The sequence below is a fragment of the Alligator mississippiensis genome, chromosome 7 (genome assembly GCF_030867095.1).
Source record: "Alligator mississippiensis isolate rAllMis1 chromosome 7, rAllMis1, whole genome shotgun sequence".
NCBI lineage: Eukaryota > Metazoa > Chordata > Crocodylia > Alligatoridae > Alligator > Alligator mississippiensis.
Window position 1 is genome coordinate 41,378,079 of NC_081830.1, and position 26,859 is coordinate 41,404,937.

Sequence of the window (26,859 nt, forward strand, 5' to 3'; positions counted from 1 at the left end):
CAAAGCATGCAGGAAGATCCAGTGATCATCCATTCATGTGCCTAAAGTTACATTTTTTACTGGATCTGCGCCTTCGACATGGTAGAGATGTTGTCTGTTTCTTGCCCTTTACAACACTGAGCACACCGCCAGAGCTTAACAAATACATAATAATTGCTGCTTCTAATCCTGTTGTCACTCTTGGCTACAGTTATGTGTGGGAGGTATCAATAGGGACAGAAGCCAACAGAAAAAAGCGAGGCATTTGTTAACTGGCAGTGTTTGCTTTACTATTTGGCAATTGGCTACGAGAACAATGTACTCACATAAAGACATAAGACATGATCAATCACTTCTCCTAGTTTATGCATGAATAGAGTATATTGTTTTCAAAGCACTGATTATAATAACTTGGTATGTTGTGGCTGAAAATCTAGTTTGACAATTTGTTTTCAGCCTATGTTTGGCCCAGAAAAAAAATGTCATTCTGCAGCAAAATGTGATGCAGGTAACATCATTCTTTAAAACTTTTTTTTCCCCAACTATTTGTTCATGTAGTTTATGAAAAACACATATTAAGCTGAGTTGCTGAGAGATATGGTATTCTCAAATATGGTGGACAAAGTGAAATTCTTGTTTGCTCTGATTTTTCATTGACACTAACATATGTTATAAAATATTTAAGTTTTCTTGAAGTTCACTGAAACTTACCTAAATTGTTTGGTAATAACCCATTCTGAAAGGACACTAAATGATGGCATTACTGACTGAATGATTAAAGTTTTAAAAATATTTCAGAATCACACAAAAGTGATGGCTAGGCACTGAACAGTGAAGGAAGCAGAAACTGTATTGATACCATAACTATCTCCTTTGCCAATTGGTTCCTATAACACATGCCCCACTGTACAAAAGAAAGGGGGGTTTTCCTAAGAACTCATTATTATATCTATACTTTTAGGTGTGAGCTGATGGATCCCTTTGTGAATCACTATATATGGGCAACTGCAAATACCATATTTCCTCACATATCACATACCCCCACGCACCTTGCTTTTAGAAGGCAGAATGAAGAAAAAGAGATTTGAAAAAGAGATTTCTCCCAGAATCATGAATGCCTAGAGCAAGAACCAGGCCTAATCTTTAAAGATCTCTGTACATTGAGCTGGAACTACCCTCTGCAGGGGCTCCTTTAATTTAGTTTTTTATTTTGGTGCTCCCCCCTCCTCCCCCCGATGGGTAGAGGAACCCCTTCGGTTTTAGCTATGTCACATTTTTCACTTTCTCGGTGATCAGTGGTAGACGGCTGGGTTGAAGGGGCAAGCAGTGAAATTAAAAACATTGAAGGAGCCACTGTGGGGGGCACTTCCAGTGTGATTTGCAGAGATTCCTACTAATCTTAAATTCACTCACCCTCCCTTTCCTGCTTAACCAAAAGCTGAAACCTTAGCCATGGTTGAAAACTAGTCTCAGTGGGTAGATACAATTTTGAAAAGAGCTAAAAAAGAGTCTCCAGAGCAGTATAAAGTTGAAAAGAGACCAGAAACAGCCAGCAGACAGCAAAATTGCCTACAGATAAAGTGGAACAAAGGCCATTAAGAAGTAGAGACAATAGATAACACCTGTGGAGTGAAGAATCATTTGACTCCTTCAGCTGCCTGAATAGAAATGCCACTGCTGCTCCTGAGTGGATAAGAATCAAAGCACAATTCTTCTATTCTAGAAATAAAATAAACTTCCATGCTTAAGACATGCACTCCAACTTTTGGGGGTGAGTAGATATGTGGGGAAAGGGTGCTTGTGGTATGTGAGTAAATATGGTAATATAAAATATAATAAAGTTGGCCATCTAAGGCTTACTGGGATTCTATAATATATTTTACATGAAACCCTGGGCAAATGTAAGTCAAAGATACTGCCATTAACTTCACTGGGACCATAATCTTACTATGTTTCCAAATACATTAAATTTATTAATATAGATGACTAAGAGAAAGTTATGAGCTTTGTAACTACTTGCAAATACAGTTTCCAGAAGTTTAATCCCTTCTTTTGATATGTTGGGGAAGATGTATGGGAGAAAAATCAGCAGCTAATTATCAAGTACATGCTCAGATACAGTAACACATTTTTCAAGTTATGCAGCAATCTGTTCCATTTACAGGAAAGGGTATGAATGACTCCTCTGCACAAATCAGCCATGCCTAAGTCTGCTTACCTAGATCCATTAATTTTATTTGATGGATGATAAAGTATTATTTTCTTTCCCATCATTACCATTATAGGAGTGAGCAAGAAGATTTTGTATATAACCTGGTCAATTGGTATTTTTACAATATATAATGTTTTCATGTAGGACTGAGAAGCATTAAAAGGGCAGCTTTTTCTGACCATATTTTACAACTTGTTGTACTTCGGAAACAATGCAGTACAATGTGTGGATCTGTTGTCTGGAGTTGCCTCAAAGCAAAAATACAATTCAGACCAAATGTCTCTTTCAAGCCATTCCTTCTGGTGATGAGAACCCTTTGACACAGAGCCCCTGAGAGGATTATTTTTCTCTTTTTTAGGAACTGATTTATATAGCTCCGTCCTAAACCCCTATTATTACTTTTTGATTTCTTTCTTTCTTTCTTGTCATCACACTGTTCTTCTCAGTAGTCCCTGTAAATCTTCCCAGTTTGCTTTTATCCCTCCAACCCCGCTGTCAGTAAGTCCTGGTTTCATGAAGGCTTCATTGTTATTCCAAAACAATTTTTCCTGATCCAAAACTGATCCAAACAAAGTTAAAAATAAGGAACTTTTGTGTACCTAAACACATTTTCTCTTCCTCTATTTATTTGAAAATTTCCCCCAGAAAAAAAATTGGCATGGTTTCCCTCTAGACAATAAAGCACCACAGCAGAAGCAATAAAGCAGAGATAATACTGCTTGCAAAAGTTTATTAAATGATTGTGTATTAGCTTCTTCACCTGCAATTCCTCCCAAGGTGGTTACTGAAAATAGTCAAAAAAGCCTCTCATAGCAATGATTATTATTTTATAGAGTACATGGATTTTAATGCACTGATGAACTCCCTGGTGGCTGGGAATCCAGGTTTATTTGCAATACATCCTTTTTAAAATCTCAGGCATTTTTTCATGGAAAAATACTTATATTAAAGATTAATATTTCATCTCAGTATGCCTTTCCAGAAGGTGATCACATGAAGAAGCGTTTTGACAATGCTATCTGATGTCATATGATGGCTTAATTGCCCCCGGGAACCAATTGGCTAGTAAGTAAGCAAGCAGACAAACAAGAAATCAAGTTGTTCTAGCTGACCAGCCAACAGATCCACCAGGTATGTTTCAAAGACTAGGTACGTTGCAACTGCTTTGCATAAACCAATGTTCTTTACTGACTTAAAATTACCAAATGGATAGCTACTTACATAAAATGAACAGTTAAGAAAAACATTGTTATCCTCAGTAATAAAAAATGATCAAAGAGAAACTCAGATAACGTATGATGCATACAGAGGACCATTTCCAAGGAAGAAAAATGGTTTTGAGAATTTATCAAGAGGCATAAAGGTGCCCCTGTATTAACTGCTGCTGCCCTCTTTGAAGAGGTGACTGTAGAGCTGGAGGCAGGAGCCCAGAAGAGACTCTGTTAGTTGAACCATCTCCACCCCAGTGAGCTGGAACCTCCCTCTATATTAACTACTACTGCCCTAGGAAGGAGTCCGCAGACAGCGGCCAAAAGGTACTGGCCACTTTGTAAGGCTGAACTATTTTAATGCAGTTTAATTTTGTCTGTCTTTATGTATTGCTGATTTATGTAACATTCGATTTCATAAAGCTTTTTGAAGAAAACTGATAATCTCTAAAATATACAGTATTTTAATCCTCTCCTTTAAAAAGATCCAAACAACAACATCACCCCCCCATGACACTACACTTATATATATGAGAGAGAGATTTACACATATGGATACAGGCAGACAAGGTTCCTTGGGTGAATCTGATATCTTTTATTAGACCAACCCAAATAGTTGGAAAAATAGTTATTAGGCAAGCTTTCAGGTTCAAAAACCCTTCGTCAGGCTAAGGAAGTCTCTGCAGTTGGTGTGTGCTCATCCAGGAAGAGTATGCAGCTCAGCACCCCACCCCGAGAAGCATTACACCTCTATCTGACAGAGGCTTAACACCTGAGCCAACACCACTCCATCCATGCCCAAGCTGTGAGCAGGCATAACACATCTTTTATCATTGCCTTTCCCTCTGACAGAGGTCATATAAAGGTAAGAGAAGCGTATACCAGAGCATTTTAGAGGCTGCAGGATGGCCAGGTTTAGCTCTTTCAATGAAATGTTGATTTATTCACCCACGAGAAAAAGACTACTGCACAGCAAGAAGCCAATTGTAACGTACTGGGAAAAGGCTTCGAATCTGCCTAAAAATTGTAGTCAGTTCCTGCCCATTGACTAATTTTCTACTCACCATTTCAATTAGACAAAGAAATAAATTCTTATCTGACACCAGAAATTCAACTGATGTCAAACAAATAAATTAAAGAGCCCTTTGTCAAACCATCACAAACATATTGCTTCCCTGGACACATGCTTGCACTGAAGTTTAGAAGGTCAAACAAGTATAAAGAACAACATTTCAAGGTTTCGGTTTCATCTTTCTGTCTTCATTAACTGAAAACACTAAGCTTCTGATCACTGTAGCAATTTTCACTAGCTCTGGAATGTGCAGCACACTAGTGTCTCAATATAGTCTTTCCTTATTCCCTAAAAATATATGAGAAGAGAGGAACTCGTAACTAAAGTAAAAGGAGCTGCAGTTCCATGTGACACCATATCAGCATCCACTTGATGCTGGATCCCGCAGTTCAAGGGGAAGCCTAAATGCTAGCTCTGGACAACATCACAGCTAAAAGTGGTGACCTAAGCAATTTGAAATGGATGCCTTACCTATTTATCCAGGACCCTGCTGGCAATGATGTCCCCTATAATTAAAAACCAGAAGCAGTATCTTTTCCCCCACTAATTCTTAGATCTACAGGAGTGATACCTCATTAATAGCAAGCTGTTCTCCTCCTCCTCCAGGGTGGCCATAGCGGTGATTGGAACTCCGGAAGTCCTCATATAGATCTTCCTCACTTCCCACATCATCTGTAAGAGCTGTCTTATCCAGTGGCCCATCAGTGATCACTGCAACAACAACACATGACTGGGTAAATGAGGCTGCTGACCACAGACATGAATAACAGCAGATAGGAAAAATTATTGATTTGGGGTTTTACAATAGGTTTATTTTAAAATATTCATATTTCATATTATTTTGCTCATATTATTTTACTTTTGCATGATCAAAAGGTGTCAAACATCACTAGAAGTCAAGCATGAAGGCAACAGGTATGGCAAAGAGAACAACGGCATTGCATATATGGCTTAGGGAATCACCCGTGTTATGACAGGGTGGTTGAACGCACATGTCTATTCAATCCCACCTCACTATGGCCAGACTCTATAAACACAGACCCATAAGTTCATCTTTGCACATGTAAACACTCCCATAGAGACCTGTGGGTCTGATCCCTGAACATGTGCTTAGTGACATCCATGTGTTTGCAGAATCGGGGAATAAATGAACAAAACTAAAACTGCAAAAGAAGTCTCAGCCACTATCATGATTGATAGTGAAAAAACAAATCCTCTTCTAATTTTTGCAAGCAATATATACAGTTGACCCAAAAATAAATAAGTCAAGGAAAGACAAAACAATGTTTGGATTGAGGTATAAATCCTGAGGGGTTTAAGTTGTTTCATCTTTGAAAAGTGCTTTTGGTATAAACTTCCAGGATTTGAATTTATTACCAATTTTTTACTTTGTTTTAATAACCATGTTTGTACAGTGCAACTGCCAGGTGATTTATGGTCATTTATGGTGTATTAGATCATCACAAAGTGACATTGGCATCCTTCAAGGTGATCTTATGCTTCAAGAGTTTGTCTGGAAAGCTCACAATTCAGATAAGGGAAAAATATCTTCATCTACCATACAGTGCAGTATGAAATGCCAGTTAGGTACCACCAGCTATTTCCTATTCCTGTTTTCACAGTTTTGTGGGTCACATTCTACTCTGAGAAAATGGATGTGCTCTAGATATTCATTCACGTAAAGGAGACAGAAATCTGGTGCTATGTGCGTATTTCCAAACATATAAAGCTAGATCCTCAATGGAGTCTGCTGACTGACACCAGCAAGGACCTAGGCTCTATATTCTTTTTTATATTATGGTATACTCTACTGCTGTTTGGCTCCATTCAGGCAATTAGGAAAACATATCCCTTGCCTCTAAGAGTCTACATATGTAGTCACAGGGTGCCAATCAAGGCAAAATTTGGCCCTAGAATAAGGATTCAACATATCCATTAGCTTTTTCCTCTACTCCAGAGACAGATCTGGGAAGTCCCTCTTTTTTTGCTCCTTTTTGTCAAACAGTAATGTTTTCCAATTAATCAAGTACTTTGTATTTATAAAGGCTGTGCTACCCAATTAGGCAGACAGGTTTAATTTTAAGGAAACACCAGACTAAACCAGCACATTTCACAGAAAAAAAATGGGGTTTTATTTTTTGGTTGTTCATTTTATGGCCTGAAAAATTCCAGGAAGCCTTAAAATTGATTAGTAACCAAGGAACAGAAAATAAGGAAAGGATATAAAAGAAATATTTATTCCTTCAGAAAGAGCCCCATTTTCCCAAGCTTTCCATCTTCATCCTTTGAAGATTAGAGCTGAGAAACAAAGCAAGAATACTGGTTCTGGAGGCTGGCCTGTGAAGTGTATGCTCTCCTCATGACATTGTGACAAGAATATTGTTCTCTATTGACACAGACATATCATGAAGCAACACAAGAATATACCAGGCCTGAATGTGGCATTCTTGACTAATCAGCTGATTAATAGGGCAAAGAAAACGATGAAGGGACTGGGACACATGACTTATGAGGAGAGGTTGAGGGAACTGGGTTTATTTAGTCTGCAGAAGAGGAGACTGAGGGGGGATTTAATAGCAGCCTTCAACTACCTGAAGGGGGGTTCAAAAGAGGATGGAGCTAGACTGTTCTCGGTGGTGGCAGGTGACAGAACAAGGGCCAATGGTCTCAAGTTGCAGCAAGGGAATTAGATATTAGGGAAAACTTTCTGACAAGGAGGGTAGTAAAGGACTCACAGGTTACTTAGAGAGGTAGTGAAATCTCTATCCTTGGAGGTTTTTAAGACCCGGTAGCAAAGCTTTGGCTGGGATGACCTAGTTAAGGATGGTCCTGCTTTGATCAGAGGGTTGGAGTAGATGACTTCCTGAGGTCCGTTCCAGCCCTAATTTTCTATGATTCAGCTTTATTTTAAACTCATATAATTGAGGACATTTTAAAACTTTTGACAAGTTGACAAATTATTTGCCTAGATCCAATGCCTTTACAATTTATTTTACATGAAGTGCTTAATAACACTTTGGATTTCAGTGTGTGCTTGTCTTTCAATATCTACTACTACCACAGGAGGATAGGAGGGTACTACCAACATCCAGATTAAGTTGCCCATGAATGAAGCCAAACATTTTAGAAGGCTATCTTCTCCCATTAAATAAAACAAGTACTGAAATCCTAAATCCAGTTCTGAGATCATTTGAAAACACTGAAAGGATATCATAACAGCATAAAAATGACATGTATGCGTCTCACACACAAAGAAAAAGTTACCAATCTGCTTTAGAGAACAGGATTGTTAATTATAAGACCCTTGAAGGTTAATTTTTACCAAGTACATTTCAGCCTCAAGTACTGTGTCCTGACCATTTACGCGTATACCTAATTCATTTGATAGATAATATATGTGTTTTCTGATTCTTTAACTCAGATTATTTCATTTACCTGATGCTCTGATAAGGCAACATTGCTTTTATTTGAACAAATACTGATTGGTATTTTTATTCTGATTAGCAACTGCTGGCAGTATAAAAACTAGACAGTTTATAAGACAAAGAAGCATACCCCAATGATCTTTAAATCTGAAAAAATGTAAGGGAGATGAGACAAGACATCAAAGACTATGCAGAAAAAATCATACCTGACAGAAGAATAATTTAATGGATCCAATGCAATTGCTAGAACTGAATGAAATTAAGAAAAAGAGCTCGCCATCTGGACTTCAGTAACACTCTTACTCTTACTGACTACACTACAGATAACATCATATTCAACTAAATTTTCTCTGCTCAGGCTTAAGGTCCTATCTCTTAGTCCTGTCCTCTATGGCTACAGAAAAAAGCACATCTCCATCCTCTCTATAATGAGGTATTTGAAGGCTTTAATTAAAATCTGCCTTGGTCTTCTCTTCTCCAAACTAAATAAGTCTAGTTTTTCTGTCCTCATAAGTCTTGCTTCCAGGTTCCTAACCATTTTTTGTTGCTCTGTGCTGGCCTCTCTCCAATTGGTCCCCATCCTTCTTGAAGTGTGGGGCCCAAAACAGGACCTAGTGCTCTAGGTGAGGCTTGATACCTTGATACCTCCTCCCAAAAAAATGTTGAGCCATCAAAGACTACTAGCTGAGTAAGATGATCCAACCAGTTATGTATCCACACTACAGTACTTTCATTCAGTCTGTATTTCTTAGCTTATTACTGTCAATGTTACAGGAGACAGTGCCAAAAGCCTTGCTAAAGGCAAGATATATCACATTCAGTGCTATCTCTGTATCCACAGAGCCTGTCACTTTATCATAGAAGGAAATCACACTGGTCAGGCATAACTTGTTGTTAGTGAATCCATGCTGGCTCTCCTGATCACCTTATTCCCCTCTAGGTATTTCACAATACATTTCTTGAGGACCTACTCCATGATCATCCCAGGTTACCTGAAGCACAAGCCATGACTAGGTATGCTACAGAACAAGAGAGAATCCTTCCCCCACTGAGGTCAATGGCAAAACTCTCATTAATGGGGTAGGGTCAGTTCCAAGGATTTCAGTCCAACGCATTGCTTTGAATGAGGCCAAGTCACACATAATGCATATAGGTAAATAGGTCTAAAAGGTGAGGGTTTAGCCACACAATTAAAAGCACAATCCTTCAGTCTTTGATGTCACTGGCAAAGCCTCCACTGGTTTTAGTGATGCAGTATCTTCAGCTAGTGCGCATGGTTGTAACCCAGGGAAGTCAATGGAGCTATACCAATCTACACCAGCTGAGGACCTGGTCCTACAGTTCCCAGGCAATGCTCCAGAAATGCAGTCCTTTATTACTCACACAGGATACATCCCTGCATGCAGGGATGTGCAGTTGATGTGGCAAAAATAGCACAGATTTGTGCACATGGGGTTGGTGTGGGGCAAATTTTCCCAGTGGGGTAGACCTCAGCAGCCTTACCTGAGGTCCTAGGGGCCTCCTGGGACAGCGTCAGCAGCGATCCAGCTGCTCAGAGCCTAACTGGCAGCCAGAGCATGGCTTTGGCTGGCCAGGCTCCATTACGGGCAGTACACACTGCTGCCACATGTGCCATGCCACTTTATGAAGTAGGTTTTTTGTTTTGTTTTTTTAACACCAGGATCTCCCATTGTCAAATTTCGGTGCTCGCTGCAAATTTGCAGTGCAGCGAATGGCTGCATGTGTACCATGTGCAGTTTGCAGCACCGCAACCACAAATGCACACTCATCGGGACACACCCACAGAGACCACAACACCTATTGCAGCGCCAGTCTGTCAATGCTTCTACATCAATGTTGTACAGCATGTTTTGTCAGGATTTCATAACTTAGTCATTTCTATTCATGTAGCATGAAAATTCATTATTTTAGTTGTCAGAAAAACATTTATTCTACCTCAAAATGACTGAAGTATGTATCAGATCCAAATGAAGTATCTTGATTATTCACTGTTTGAATGAAAATGTATTGACTTTCATACATAATTGCAATAGGACAAAGATCTATTGATTATCTGCACTTGAAGCTTCAAATACTATCAATGGAAATTATATGCATGGGGAGATTATACCCTTATGATTGAAGTAGAGTTTGCTGGAGAAATATTTAACTGCCCAAGCATCTGACATTTTAAAATATGTTAGATAAAAACCACAGTCCCATTATGACATTGCCATTTTTTAATAGGTAACCTACAAGCTCCCTGTTGAATGTACTCCAATAACACATGCTGCCTAAACAGCAATTCTGGGATTGAGACGCAGCATGCTATGTGTAAAAACTCAGAAGTATTTGGTGTGCCACCTTCATCATTTAAATCAGGATTTTTATTTTGTTAATACAATTTTTAAAACTGATTCCAATATTGCCAATGGTACACATACCACTCTTTGAGAACTCCTGGCATAAAGTGTGTGATACTTAGTATGGTCATTAATGAATGATTTTCTTGACAATTGGCGTTGCGTGTTAAACTTCCAAAAACACAACTAATTATTTTGCAGTGATGAATACCTCTTAGCTAAAAATTCCTCCTTGTATTCAGTCTCCATTAGCATGAGACATTATTGTTTCCTTCAGGGTTCCATTGTTTTTTCCTTTCTATATGTTCTATGATAGTTTCATTACCTAGAGTATAATTGTCAGTTTGAAAAATGTTTCCTGACATCTTTAAAGCTTTCTGATTTTTCCCAGATTTTCCTAGTTGTTCTATGATCTGTGCTAAAATGAGAAAGGAAAAAACTCCCAAAACTTAAGGGAAAGGTTCATTTTTAAATTTCAAAATGTTCTGTTAAACCTCTTGCTCGTTGTATGTGCTTTCCTTAGCTGGCCTTGCTTAATTTTCATCTACAGATCAGCCTCATCAGTTTTCCTTGCAATCTGAAAAAAATACTGGTAAACTGGAAAGAACTCTGCTGCTCATAAGCATGGAGAAAATTTCAGGTTCTTATTCCAGGATGAAAAATAATCCATGGAGAATTTTAGGGACATGTAATCAAAAACACTGATGCTCAAGGTACCAGGAGAAAAAAATTAAACAAAATGGTTATTACTAATCAATCATTTGCTTTGAAGCAGCTTACTGGAGGGAGAACCCTGAAAGCTGATTATCTAAAATAAAAAGTGACCCAAAGCACTAGAAAATCAGTCAAAGCAATAGAGAAGTGAAGGTTTTTAATGTAAAGACTTTACATGCACAGCACAAACCAGGTCAAGGAAGAAGGCAGTAACCACTATAGACACACACAAAAAAAATCTTTTGAGAAGGGTTGATATAAACTGTTAAAATGGCAAATGAGTTTTTTCCCCCTGTAACTTTCACTGACTGCACAGGAACTACTGGACAGGCCTATATTAAGCTGTACAACACGCAAATTGGCCTTGATGGCTCCTTTCCCCCTCCACACCAAAGGTGTGTTTCCATCTAACACTCGAATGCATTGATGTGGCCACAGCTGGCCTTTTACTTTTTTCTCGTCAAAACCCAATAATCTAACTGAAAATCACAGAGCAGTAAAGAAAACAAAACAAAACAACCCCCCCCCCAAAAAACTTTCCCCAAAAATCAAGTCTCCAAACTGTATCCAATTAATTTAAAGCAGATCTCTCTATATTTTATGTGGCTGTCCAGATAAATTCCACTGAATTCAGGCACAAATCCTACTGTACAGAGTATGGGGAGGGATAGATGCTGTGATTTATCACATAGGCTTCTTGTGCAAGTGTCAAAATGCAGCTTTTTATTGCTAGGAGTCTGAGCCTGAGCTTGGGATTTATGTCATAAAAATACTCAAGCAAATGGATACCTCTGTCATGCTAGCTTAGGAGATATTTTTCTAGGTTGGGAAGCAGACACTGCCTAGAGAGAGGAGAAAAGACTCGCATAAACCTGTCTGGAGACTCTAAATCCAGAACAAGCAGCACTGCGAAGAGAAGGGTACAAAAGTCTGAGCCCCACCAGCAAGTATCCCAACCTGTGAGCAGAGAAGGGCTTAGCAAGAACCATGCAAACTCAGAACAGCAACAAACACAGCTGCCCCTAGTTATACTGCCCTGTCAGCAGACAGTACAAAAGATTATATATGGGAGATGTGAATAAAAATGAAGCTCAGGTAAATAGGTTAGAAACAGTAGAGAAGCATGAAGGGGAAAAACAGTCTGGCCTCCTGGTTTTCTTAAAGCTAAGAAAAGAGTGACAGAGTTCTTTCTACACCAGGGGTTCCCTAACTGTGGTATGCATACCCCAGGGGGGTACGTGGGAGAAACTGTGTAACGGCACATTTAATTTTCATTATAATAATAATTAGCATTTAAGGGTTAGAATATAAAATATATGCTGGTGGGCAGCTGGTAAATCCGGAAGGAGGTACACAATAAGAAAAATTTTGGTAACCTCTGCTCTACAGCATTAAAAGCTACGTAAGGAAAGGAAGCAAGAACACGCTGTGCTCTGCAAAGGGACTGTAACAAATTAATCCCTTGCCCTGTTCCATAGAGAAGCACTGGGGGAACTGCTCCACCAGTGCTGCTCTTGAGGCAGCACAGTTTATACCAGTCCCTTTCTCATGGCCATGGTAAAGGGGAAAATCAAATGTAAATTTATGATGATCATGATTATGCATCTCCCAACCCCAGCTCACTTCATGACCTCACTCAAGCAAGTCTCTTGGATCTGGCTTTGAAGTATCTTTGTCTTTATAATGGCTATACCCACTATGTAACTGTACTGTTATTAGAATATGATTTCAATTATAGTAGCCCTAAAACCTCACCTGAGCTTAGGGCTGTGTTGTGCATATATGCCCTATACAATACATGCCCATAAAGAGAAAGAGGCTCTTACTTGTAAAGTTAACAATCTAATCAAACAACAGAACCAAGAAATGATGGCGGAGGGGGGGAGAAGGGGAAAGAGTATCATCATCCCACTCTCACAGATGGGAAATGGAAATACAGAGATTGAATTATTTGCCTAAGGTTAGAAAGGACACCTGGGGCAAAGCAAATCTCCAGGCCAGTGCCTTATCTACAAGGCCACTTATGCGCTCTGTGGAAGCGCCTAATGTCTGCAGAATGCTTTGCTTTCCAAAAAGAGGCCCCTGTGTACAACCTAAGTCCTAAGAATTAGTGCATATTAAGGGCTTTATTTTTTTTTACTGCAGCTCCTAGACAGATCTTTTTAAAACACATTCTACCTACCCAATTAAGATAGACAAATTATTATTTTTTCACTTGCTCCATTTCATGCCTCTCTTCGCCTTCATAAAGAAAAATGCGGTTAACTTCTAGAGCAGAGTGTCTTCCAAAGGCTGCAGAAATGTGGCCTAAAATCTGGAATGGCCTCAATAACTGAGATTCACCCATTCCTTGGAATCAGATAGATAAGATCCTCAGCTGGTGTTAATCCAGACAGGTCCACTGACTTCCCTGTGGCCATGCTTATTTACTCCAATAAAGCATCTGGCCCAAAGTTGGATAGTGAACTTGGATGGCTGTTGAACTGAGTTAAAAAGAAGCTTTCTAAATAACATTAGGAGATTAATTTTCACTGGGCAGAGGATTATAACTTCTTTCATGCGGGGAAAGGAACTGAATCTGTGATGGTTATTGATTGTGTTCAAGGCTGAGCATTCTTAGGGCATCATTCCTGCTTCAAATGGAAGCAGATGAATGAAAATTAAGCACAAAAGGGATTTGATTTTTGAGTACTGGAAGGATGTCTGAGAACAGCTGTTTTGAGGTACAACAGCCACCTGCTTAATTTGCCTATTTATAATGTTACATTTAAAGTACAGCACTGAAATAACATTTCAAGTCTGATTTATACTCACAAAGCAAATGAATTCAGAGATTAAGGATATCATTTCCCCAGTCCCCACAGATGAGAACTGTTGATTCCCGATTGTGATGTGGAGTGGTCAAAGGAAAAGTGGTTTACATTTAGTGAACCGGGCAGTTCACACGGCCCAAAAGGCTGCAGAAAAGAAATACCAAACCTCAGAGTGTTTTGCCCAGGTGAACTGAGCTCTTTCAGCCACTCCAAACTGCTATGCTCTCATCTCCTATAGAAATAGCTTATAACAATGGTGCAAGAGCATTCAGCAGTTTTACTTTGAATTATGTGCTTTATTTATCAGCTGCTTGATATACTGAGGTCCCTATGCAGCCGCCACAGTAAAATCCATCAGACAGTGATGTCATCCCATTTGTGTCCCATCAGTGTGATTCCTCTGGTTCTTTATTGTACCAATGGACCCTCTTACATTACTCTGCTTATGGCTGTGGGCTGGTTTAATAGGAAGGCAGTCTGGTGGGGAATGGGTGACAAGGGAAGAACAACAAATAATTTTGTTTTGTAAGAAAAATGAAAGCATGATCCTGTAAAATAAAAGCCTTATGGAGTTGATCCATTCCATGTGCAATTCTATGCTGATAACAAAACAATGCTTTTGGGCTCCCAGGGGAGAAAGCAGAGCATGTGCGTATAAAACAGAGTGATACACAAAATTTATAGAAAGAGAAAGCAATGATGAATGAGGCCCCTCTTATATTTAAAGAAAAATTAAGAGCCAAAGTAAATCAGTATATCCAAATGGAATTAGCATTTCAATAAAACACCATTACCACACACTGTTGCGAATGAGCTAGTTACTAATTAGTTGAAGTAGGGAGCAAATCCACTGTTCAAAACAAAGAGGATGCTGCTTTTTCATAAAAGGCTTGTGTGGGTCTTCTCCCGGTCTGCAGGGGCGCATAGCCCAGGGTAACATCCATCAGCTCGAACGCGGCGGAGCCACCCACTCAGATTTCAAGAGTTTTTAAATCCCAATTAGAATTCTAAATGATTCGCAATGAGGCTTGAGGGAGTTTTCTGCTCTCGTGTAGTGAAGATAATTACGAGGAAGGGAGAAAGACAGATTATGAATGGCTCTACAGTTCTGATTCCAGGATTACTGCTTGCAGTCTGCTTCCAGCTCATTCAGTGTTGCCCTTTGCACGCACATATCAAAGACAACCAAGTGGAGAAGGCACCTGGGCCTGAAAGTAGTGGGCTTAACTGTATTTCTATTAGTGATCAACAGAGCTGAAGCTTGCGACAGAAGGGTAAGGCAGAAAGGAGGGCAACAGATAAAATATAAACAGAATAGTTTTAGATAAAATTGCTAAAATAATTGCTCTTCATATGAAACACAGGGCAGCCCTTCTTTGAAACTCACCTCTTTCTTCAGGGATACAGCTACACCCTGACAGGTGAAGGCTGTGATTGCTCCTACTGACTGGTGGAGAAATATGCATCCTCAGTTCACCCAGGTTTTTTTTTTTTTTTATCTATCCCTGTGCACCTGTTACATCTCATCTTTTGTAGTGTAAGATCTTCAGAACAGGAACTGTCATTTTATTATATATCTGCATGAGCCCAGCACAAATGGAGCCCAATATAGTTGAGACCTTCAGGCACCACTGAAATATAAATGCTAAATCAATCCTATCAATCAGAATCAGCAGCTGACAAATCCCTTCTCCTTAATGCACAAGCATTTTTCTTTGCTGTGTCCTGAGTGATTCTCAACTCTGGGATTTAGGCCATGTCATTTTGTCGGCCATCAGTGGGACTTGGTTGTGGATTAATTTCCTGTTCAAGAGAGAAGGCTGGAAAAACTTAAACACAGCCATTTTCTCAACATAGGTTGCAGTTTTGTTTAGAACAAAACCCATCTTGTGACACCATGTTGATATCATCAAGCTTTACTTCTGAGGAAAACTCAAAAACTAAACTTTCTACCTTGGCAGAATTTTAGTTTAGTTTTTAGAACAAAACCCATTTCACATTTTTAATGATTTTTTCAATTGCTGCTTTTTGTATTACAGCATATAACATTTCAGAATAGCAAAGTTCAAAATACAATGTTTGATCAACATGAAATATTTTTTTCTGAACTTTCTTCCATGGAAAATTTGATTTTTGTGTGTTTTGTCAAAATCACAAAATCTGCATGGAAATGGAATTTTTAATCTACGCTCTGCTCTGGTACGCAGCAAAAAGAAGCACAATCGAGTCCTAGATGTCTTAAAATGAAAAACAGACCAAATTCTTGCCTGTGCAAAAAGCCAAACTCTTCCTTCCCATCAATGAATCACCTTCCCCTAAGAACACACAAGTTGCCAGTTATCAACCAATACATTTGATATTGTCTAGTTGAAAAAGATAATCTGAGTCAATTCATCTTACTGAGTAAGTTTTCAATTCATCTGCCAAAATGAAAATGCCATTTATGTGTCTCTAACCAATCCTTCCTACCAAAAAACAGGACTAATGACTAAGGATATTAAGGCAAATGGGCCAGAAAATTAGAACAATAGTTATTTACATTGGGTGACACCTCCATCAAACATAAGAGGTAGACACAAGATCAAACAGGTTAGTGCAGCTGACATGTCTAACAAACATAACTGGAATATAAATTAAGGAAGACTTGTTAGTACAACCTCCAGTATTTTACTTATTTATGTTTTATTTTTAGAGTGTATCTGCCCAGCTTTTCAAATTTGTACAGGTACATCCACAAGCGGGTAGTCTAGCAAAGTCAGATGCATTCTTTTTCTTTAAGCCCTTGTAGGACACGACAATGCAGTAGCTTGAAGAAAAGCATGGAATAAATCCACCAATCAGAATAAACATCTAATTTCCAACCCAACAATAAAGCCTTCTGGTTTTGACCTTCCACGAAGAAAATGGAAGGCTCTAAATCAGATCCGAACTGGGCATGGTCGCTTGATGGTGTATTAGGAGGTCTACAAAATGTGACTGTGGCAATCCCGATCAAACTTTGGACCACATAATAACACTCTGCCCTCTATACAGATTTGACCGTGACATTGCAGAGATACATTCCCTTTCCTCAAGAGCATTAGACTGGTTAACTAACCTTAAACTGGACTTGTAATTGTTACTTCAAGTCAGCCATACAAAAGAAGAAGTAGAAATCTTAAAGGATTTATTCACAAACCTAGCATCTGATCTCAAAACTTTCTACACATTGAGCTATATGGTTGCAATATTTATTAACTGGCAGAGCGCAGGTGAATGAGAAGGTAGAGGGAAGTAGGAAAAAACACCCAACACAATAAACTAATTACATGATTTTACTGCTCTGCCATTATTTCACCCTGTTGGAGAGCTTTGGTTCAGCTGCACTTAAGATAAATCCAGCCAAGCTCATCCTTTTTCTCTCTATGTACTATCAGGAAACAATTCAAACATGATCAAGCATGATCATGCCTCAAATGAAACTCAGAGTTGTTTGAGTGAAAAGAGTCATAGAGGTCAGGAGAGCTTTCAGTTGTAAGTGCTCCACAGAAGTCTGTCCCCCTCCCCCCTTCACCTTTTTGGGGGATGTCATTAATTCCAACTTTACTGTCACTCTCAAAAGATTTATTGGCAGTTTACTAACCCAGGTGCAGTTATTTCCCAAACCCTACACGGCCCTCATCTATTTTAATTAAGTTGCTCCAACTGCTAATATTTGCTTCTTTCTTTTGCTCTCTACTTCCTAAGTGTATACACAGGAGCACATTACAAATTACCAGGGGCTCCACTTGTATTATTTGTTTTCTTGTACTTCTTATTTTATTAAACAGAGTAGAAGAGTATAAACAGGCCATAGAAAAATCAGGTTGATTTACGTTCCCCAAATTCCTTCATTTTTAATGGGCATTGGATGATTTAGTTGGGAATAGTCCTACCTTGAGCAGGGGGTTGGACTAAATGACCTGCTGAGGTCTTTTCCAATCCTGACTTTCTATGATTCAGAGCCAATTGCTCAAAGCACTTAGTGCTCAAAAGTCAAGGGTGCACTACAAAGCTCATCACCGATACTCTACAGCAGGGGTCAGCAACATACAGCACGCAGGCTACATCTGGCCTGCAGAGACAGAAACCTTTGCTCTGTGCATGCCTGTGCCCAGGTTGGTGTTGGGCAGCTGGAAGCTGCACCCACCTCACCCCCACTTCTCATATTGCCCATTCCCCAGCTGCAGTGCAAGCACAGCTTCCAGCAGGTGGAGAACTGAGCTAGGGCTGGGCAGCTCCCAGGTGCACCTGCCATTTAGCCAGGAAGTGGGGTAGGGTAGGCAAAAGCGGCAACAGTGTGTACACAGCTCCCCACCAGCTGGAAGCTGTGCCTACACTGCAGCTAGGGAGTGAGGGGCCAGGGAGGTGAGGCAGTAGCAGCAGCATTGGTGCAGTTCCCAGCTACTCAGCCCCCGCACAGCTCCCTTCCACCTGGAAGCTGCAGCCAGGGAGTGGGAGGCTGGGAAAAGTAGCAGCAGTACTAGTACGCCTCCCAGCTGCCTGGCCCCAGCATGGATGCAAGCAATCCTGCCCCCTCCCAACTTGCTGCTGATGCACCGCTGAAGCCACCAGCTTACACCAGACTGGAGCTGGGTTGTTCCTGCCTGTAGCTTGAAAAGGTTGCCAGCCCCTGCTCTGCTTTACCTTTCAGTCCCAAGTCATATAGGGGAAATACAGTGGTTCCCTTGAATAATGCACCTTATATACCTGCTTAGAAAAGTTCACCCTATAAAGTACTCTTACCATCATTCCTCTGCAGAATTCTCACTAAAAGGACTGCCTATTATAGAAGACTCTTACCTTTCAAATGTTGCATCCTATTTAGAATAAGCTGGCACAGAACATCTGGATTTTTACAGAGTATTTTCAGAATGCTTTGATTCACAGCATAACACTTAAGTCCACTTTTTGGAGTTTAAAGAGAGTAATAGCACAGCTTAATTAGAAATCATTACGTGAATGAAGAAAGAAAAAATGATGGTAAAAAAGGAATCATGACAATTGTAAGCACAACCAGTCCTGGTTATCTGGACTGAAAGAATCAAATCTGAGCTTCGTAGCCAGAAAGTGCGGATGTTAAACATCTAAAAAATCAGGTAATTTATTAAGGTCCCCAAATTTGGGTGTAGGAGCCTAGGTTAGGGCACTTAATGATAACCTTGATTTTTCCCCAAAATTCTGCATCTCAGATACACAATATAATCTTTATTTTGAGAAGCTTTCCAGTCTTAAAATTAACTTAAATATACACTCATATACCCCAGAATCTTTTAAAAAATGTTGCTGAAAGATAATTGGGCACCTTCTATGAACTTTAAACAACAAGGGATAGTACAATAAATAAGACAAGCTTATTCAAATGGCAGATCTCCTGAATTCATACTTCCTCACACATACACACACAATTACAACTACTTCCCCCTAGAAACCCTCCTGCCCTCTTTTATAGTTTAATCCCAGTTCAAACAAAATCCCTAAGATAAAATTGTCAGGAACACAATTGCACAAAAAAAGAAGATATCTGGGATTAGGTTCAATTAAATACAACGGGCTATGAAGAAAGTCTCACCCACTCTTTTGCTAACATACTTAAACTATGCAGCTTCATATGAGTAAGGGTGCTAGAATTAGTCCCAAAATGATCAAAAATGCCCTGCACTAGTGTAACCCAGGCATTTTTGGAAGAATAAGTCTGAATGAGTTGAAGATAGGCTGTTCGTTATGGTGAAAAGTAATAGTCTTCATTTTTTCTGACAAACAAGCAAATATCCCTATTCTAAAATATCACTGAAAAATAGATACTTACCAGAGTAACCTATAATTTAGAGAGAGTTTTCAAAAGCACTTAGATATTGGCTTTAACACACACACACACACACACACTTCAGTAGGAGTGTTATCATCGATTTCAATGGAATTGGATTTTAGGCTAATACTAAAAGATTTTGAATATCCCACTCCTAAATGTCCCACCCACAAGCAGAGCTACTAAGAAACTGCTAAATTAGGAAGTGCTGTAGGCTCTGTAATTTTGTCATCTCTCCAAAATCTCCAACGGTTTTTTTCCCAGTGTACAAATGGAAGCAAAAGGCCTTGAGATAAAACTGCTTGAAGTTCATAATGAAGTATATACTGGACAGCATTATGTTAATACAGATTTTAAAATTTGCCAAGGCCTTAAGTCACTAATGCATTTGACTCAAAAGAGGTATAGAAAAACGACAGCAATTCACACTGAGAATGAGCCCCTTGAGAATCACAGGACACACAGAATATATCATCTCATTAGAGGTCTAATTTTAAGCAAAATGTTTAAAACATGGCATTCAAAGGGTTTAATATTGTGGCGGTCGAGTGGTAGGCCGGGCTGTGGCCAGTAGCCCCGAAACGGCAGGCGGGTACTTTTGACCGATGGAGCAGAATTAGGCACGGAAGCATATTGGTTAAACAAAGAGATTGCTTTACTTACACCGTCGAGGAATACAGCGTAGGCAGAAAGTTAGCTTCAGTTACAACTGGACGAGAGCTCTTTAAACCGAGGTGAATTGTCTGTGACAATTCAACAAGCATGCAGAACACGGAGTACAACAATTCAACAAGCATGCAGGGTATGGGGTACATCGGGAAAGTCGATGACGGGGAGTCAGTGGTGGTTGATCAGTCCGCCACGTTCACTCCGAGATGCGCGCAGAGTTCTCCAACTTGGGCGGAAACTGCTCTAACTTTTATATGGCTAGCGAGCCAATTGCTAGTCACCACGTAGGAATAATTTAGAACCGGCCAATAATGGTGTGCGTATTTACATAGGGATGGCGGGAGCTTTTTCTGCATCAGGGTTCTCCACCGCAGCAGAAATTTCACCGTGCCGAAAAGCTTCATTGTGCTAGAATATTCCACTGTGCCAAGGCACTTAACTACTAAGTTCTGACATGCCCCCTTACCGATGGCACAGCTGGAATTGGAGCACACGCACGTCGTTTAAATCGTCATCATCTCTCTCGTCATATGGTAAACGGGTATACGCAAAAGCATACAACGAAAAAAGATCGTCCTCAACAGATCGAATCAAATAATAACCAATACAAACACAAATACACATAAGTATATTGGTTACAAAAAGTTCAATTATGAGGACTTCAGTAGGTGTCATGGCGAAGTCACACATCAGGCCCCCGTGCCCCCGGTACTCTTCTTCTCGATCTCTCTCCCTCTCTTGGGGTTTTTGCTCCACCACGCACCTTGGGCCTCGGGCAAAAACTGTAAAGAGAAATTTCTTAGAACAGTTAATTAACTTATACTACAGTGTTTGTATGGAACCGCACGCGCGACGGGACAGCCAATTAAATTTTCCGCTGTTTTCTGCCCTCCCCAAAGCACACGATACAGGTGCTCGGGCAGAGCTCCACTCTGGATGATTCTCTCTCGCATGCTCATGGATGCGACCAACGCGGAAATGGGATGACGATCCACGCAAGTTCATTCGGCATGAACTTAGGCGCTGCATGGTTTTTTTGTCCGCGCTCAGTAAGATGACTCGTTGTTTGGCTCCCCCGGATATTGGAAGCCTAGTTCATATGCCAGTTGCCACTGGCCCGCATCTCCCAGGATTCGTAGCTGCCATTTAGTAAGCCTTGAATGGTGTAGGAGGAATCCAAACATGATCCTTTCCTCTGGCGTTCTTTGCGGCAACAGTTGCAATGTTCGTTGAAGGTCAGATTCGCGATGTCTTGCGCTCTGAACCTCGATCGGGCATGCAGCGGATCAATGCTCTAAGTCGCTAGAGGTGCCCGTGTCCGTCTTCATAAGGGCCTGCAATCGCGGGAGTTGACATAAAAGATTACCCGCGGGTTGGCCAGCCAGTGGGTTGAGGAGAATCCGAAGGATGATGGCATTTTTTCCTCCATAAACTTCAACGCAGGCTTCTACACCATTGAGAGTCACCGGAACGATTCCAGGGTTTTGCAGGTGGTGGTGAGGCCACGGTCCTCTCTGCTGGGGTGGTGTCAGTCCCAGTGCGTGCGCTCTGGAGTTCCAGGAACAGTACGAGATTCCTATTATTGCCAGTAGAATTTGTTCTGCACTAGCCTTCGATGGGCGGCCGTCGTGCCACGCGTGGGATTTGTGGCCGACCTGGCCCGCAACAAGCGCTGGAAGTGGGATGGGCCAATGAACGTTGCACGTTACTATGTCTATGTCGGTGGCGTGCCCCCCACTCCATGAGGCTTGACAAGTTAGGAAGCTAGCCTCTTCCAAGTCCAACAAGTCGGATCCGAACCCCACGACCAGACATCCCAGCCACATGGCCAGAGTTTCTTCAGGCTTTATTTTTGATTCTTTGCATAACTCTTGTAACTCAGTCCAAGTACGAGCACGATAGGTGGTGGTGCGAACTACATCCTGTGCATTGATTATTCAACTGACTATCGCTACAGGATGAGCTGCTGTCGAAGCTGTTGCTATATCTGGTGGGAGGGGCGGATGCACTCCTCCGCTTGATGCCCCCTCCTCGCGGCAAGGAGGTGGGGCCGCCGGGAGCGACGTCACCTCAGTGGGCGGGGCTGCTGGGCAAATTCCCACTGGTTCCTCTGAAGCTCCGCCCTTCTTTTCCAGGTTCTCCGGGCGGCTCCCTCCTTTCTCGGCACCATCTTGGAATGGCGTCAACTCGGGGCTTTCTTTTACGGCCACATCTTTAGCCGCCTGAACGGCTGTGAGCAGTTGGGCTTCCAGATTCACATTCTCCTGCAGCAAGGTTGTTATGTGCGGAACATTACATTTAACATTCTCCCCTTGTCGCACTTTGGGCCTGTCCTCTCAGTTGTGGCGCGTCCCTCTGCCTCTAGATCTTTACGAAGCTCAGAAAGAAGCTCGTGGCCTCTCAGTCCAGATGCCAGGGCTGGGGGACTGAACCGGTCGATCGGCGTCAGTTCTCCACCCTCCCACATGAGTCGCATACAGTGGGCATACTCTTGGCTCAAAGTCGGGTCTACTGTGTCCGCCGGTTTGACTCCGGTGAAGGACGCGGTGCTTACTTCCTCGCGGGGCCTAAATAGAACCTGCTCACTACCCATCACACACCCGAACGCCCCGGGGTGAAGATGTGCTTCCCATTCTTTCGAAGCTCGGCGAAAGGTAACCGCTGACGAGCCTTTCACCCGTTCCGCCCACCTGGTGATAGGCGATGTGTGCCCCTAGTTCCACAGCGTTTGTCATGTGGCGCCTTTCACTGCGCCAGGGGCAGTTTCTAACTAATTCTAACTCCATCGCATCTTCCCCAGATCCTGTTCGTGATGCCATGTGGCGGTCGAGTGTTAGGCTGGGCTGTGGCCAGTAGCCCCGAAACGGCAGGCGGGTACTTTTGACCGATGGAGCAGAATTAGGCACGGAAGCGTATCGGTTAAACAAAGAGATTGCTTTACTTACACGGTCGAGGAATACAGCGTAGGCAGAAAGTTAGCTTCAGTTACAACCGGACGATAGCTCTTTAAACCGAGGTGAATTGTCTGTGCGTATTTACATAGGGATGGCGGGAGCTTTTTCTGCATCAGGGTTCTCCACCGTAGCGGAAATTTCACCGTGCGGAAAAGCTTCATTGTGCTAGAATATTCCACTGTGCTGAGGCACTTAACTACTAAGTTCTGACAAATATCATGATGGATTGAAAAGCATTAAAAAAGACATACAAGTTCAAATATGAGGCCGTGACAAACAGAAAACTTGCTTTCAATAATGGTGTACTTCCAGTAAATGGGTGTGAGAATAGCTGTTACTTTATTAAAGTTCCTCTTAATTCACTACAACATCTGAACTAGTCTGAATGTGTCATATGCAATGTAAACCAGCACTAGAAAAAGCCTCCCAGTGGAATAAGTATAATAAAATAGAGCATTCCATTCTGAGACATTATTAATCATATCTTTAAAAAAAAGAAAGCTCTCTGGCAAGGTCATCACATTGGTAAGGTTGTCTAACAGTGAAATTCATTACATCAGATATTAACTGCAGGCTTCAACACAGGAACAAGAATAGTAAAATTGGTAGAATCAGCACTTATGAAAGTGTTTAGTCTGAGATACTAAATGTGCATATCTGGGAGTTTAAGATGACACACTGCAACTTACAGATCATTACCCATAACAGCACTAAATACTTTGAAAGCTTTGGAGATTGATTTAAAGTAAAAAGTATTGGAAGATGGTAAAACATGAAGTAAATTAATGTTAAAACAACACATGCAGCAAAGTAATCTTACCACTATCATGAGAGGGAACTTCAAAATCATACAGGACAAGCTATCACTAAACATACTATGCAAGGTAAGAAAGGGGGTCAAGTTTTCCAGAGTGTAAAATATCAGTTGGAAGCCAATACATATAGTCCAACATTGTGACCAACAATTCTCTTAACTAGCTCATGAATATCAGAAAGAACACACTTGTACATAGAAATAACTGATTAAAATGACAGCAATCAAGGTAGCATAAGCAAATTTGACATCGTATTCCAACTGGGGCAAATGACTAAACACATGATGAAAATCAACAATGTCCCCTACAGCAATGGCTACAGGCATCCAAAAAATAAAGTTGAAGGCTGGGGGCGGGGGGGAGTGGCAGCGCGGGGGAATTTGTGTGATTATAAATAAATGACAGGGTACTTCAAGCCTGTTTAGTAGTTCTTTTATGTTCCCCAGCCCAAAGATAACAAGCTTAACCTGTTACACGATTAGCCAAAATTCTAACCAGCAAACTTAGAGTTTCATAAATAGGATCTGACTGACAAACAATAAACAATGGTACAAAGAAAGCAAAACGGCAGAAAAAGATAGTCCTCCATTGCTAAATTAAGGAGTAGAGTTTTAAAATAAATACATACAGTTAACAATCAGAAAATAATTCTGAAAAAGTGTATAGACCAGGAGGATGAGGTGGATGACACTTGCTTCAAACAGCAAGTGCAAGTTGCCCAATCACAAGCAATGGTTCTTATGGGGGACTTCAATAACCCAGATATCTGCTGGGAGGGCAATACATCACTGCATGAGCAAGCCAGAAAGCTTTTGGAAAGTGTTGGGGAAAAATCCTGGTGCAAATGTTGGATAGGCTAACTAGGGGCCACGCTTTTCTTGACCTGCTGCTCACAAATAGGGGAGAATTGGTGGGGAATGTAGTAGTAGGTTGCAATTTAGGCAGCAGTCACCATAAGATGATTGAGGTCAGGATCCTGAGGAAAGGAAGGAAAGAGAACTGCAGAGTATGGACCCTGGACTTCAGAAAATCAGACTTTGACTCACTTGGGGAAATGATGGGCAGTATGCCCTTGGAGGCCATTCTGAGAGAGAAAGGAGTCCAGGAGAGCTGGTTGTACGTGTTACTCACAGCATAGGAACAAACCATCCCAATATGCAGTAAGACTAGCAAGTATGGCAGAAGACCCACTTGGCTTAATAGGGAGCTCTTCAGTGAGATAAAACACGGAAAGGAAGCCTGCAAGAAGTAGAAACTTGGACAAACAATTAGGGAGAAGTATAAGAGGATTGCTTAGACATACAAGGATGAAATCAGGAAGCCCAAAGCACAACTGGAGGTACAGCTAGCAAATGACATGATGGGTAATAAGAAGGGTTTCTACAAGTATGTTAGCAACAAAAAGAAAATAAGGGAAAATGTGGGTCATTTACTAAACAGGGAAAGCAACCTGGTGCTAGGTGTGCAGAAAGAGCTGAAGTACTTGGAGCTTTTTTCACCTCACTCTTCACAGGCAAAGTCAGCTCCCAGACTACTGCACCTGGCAGCACAGTTTGGGGAGGAGGTGAGCAACCAGTGAGCGGATGTGGAAGACGGCATGAGAACTGCATTAGAGAGACCAATTGGCGGCTTCGGCAATGGTGTCTCGAGGCAGGCTTCGGCTTCCTGGACAACGACCCTAATAATCACCTAATAATAGAATACACCATAAGACGTTGAGTGGGTAAGGTAACTAGTAGGGTGAAAGTGCTAGACTTTAGAAAAGCTGATTTCAATGAACTCAGGGGATTAGTCAAGGACGCACTGCAGAGTAGGAGATTCTAAGAAATGGGAGCCCAAGAAGGGTGGCTGTGCCTTAAGGAAACGATCCTTCGGGCACAAAGCAAGACGATCCCCGAGCAAGGCAAAAGAGGGAAAGGAGCCAGGAGGCTTCCCTGGCTGACCAGAGAAATCCAGGGCAGCCTAAGGGACAAAAGGGCAGCACATAAAAAGTGGAAACAGGGTGAGATCACTAAAGATGAATATACCTCCTCTGCTCGTGCTTGTAGGGAGGCAGCTAGACGGGCCAAAGCTACCATGGTGCTGAGGATGGCAACCCAAGTAAAAGACAACAAGAAATTGTTTTTTAGATATATAGGGAGTAAAAGGAAGGCCCAGGGAGGAATAGGACCCCTGCTAAATGGACAGAAACAATTGGTGACAGACAGGGGGGACAAGGCTGAACTCCTCAACGAGTTCTTTGCCTCAGTGTTCCTAAGTGAAGGGCACGACAAGTCTCTCACTGGGGTTGTAGAGAGGCAGCAGCAAGGCGCCAGACTGCCATGCGTAGACCCTGAGATGGTGCAGAGTCACTTGGAAGAACTGGATGCCTTTAAGTCAGCAGGCCCGGATGAACTCCATCCGAGGGTGCTGAAGGCACTGGCCGACGTCATTGCACAGCCACTGGCGGGAATATTTGAACGCTCGTGGTGCACGGGCCAAGTCCCAGAGGACTGGAAAAGGGCCAACGTGGTCCCCATTTTCAAAAAGGGGAGGAAGGAGGACCCAGGCAACTATAGGCCAGTCAGTCTCACCTCCATCCTTAGCAAAGTCTTTGAAAAAATTATCAAGGCTCACATTTGTGAGAGCCCGGCAGGACAAATTATGCTGAGGGGAAATCAGCACGGGTTCGTGGCAGGCAGATCGTGCCTGACCAATCTAGTTTCTTTTTATGACCAGGTTACGAAACGCCTGGACACAGGAGGAGGGGTGGATGTCGTATACTTAGACTTCAGGAAGGCCTTCGATACGGTATCCCACCCCATACTG

The 26,859-nt window shown here is 41.4% G+C and overlaps 1 protein-coding gene across 1 annotated transcript in view; it reads right to left on the minus strand.

Annotated features, from left to right (window-relative positions):
- Positions 1 to 26,859, minus strand: part of ARHGEF4 (Rho guanine nucleotide exchange factor 4) — a 386,988-nt gene that overhangs the window by 57,048 nt on the left and 303,081 nt on the right. Inside the window, exon 7 of the mRNA XM_014599122.3 lies at positions 5,043 to 5,182. Coding sequence (XP_014454608.3) covers positions 5,043 to 5,182 — 140 coding nt within the window. The remainder of the gene's footprint in view (positions 1 to 5,042; positions 5,183 to 26,859) is intronic.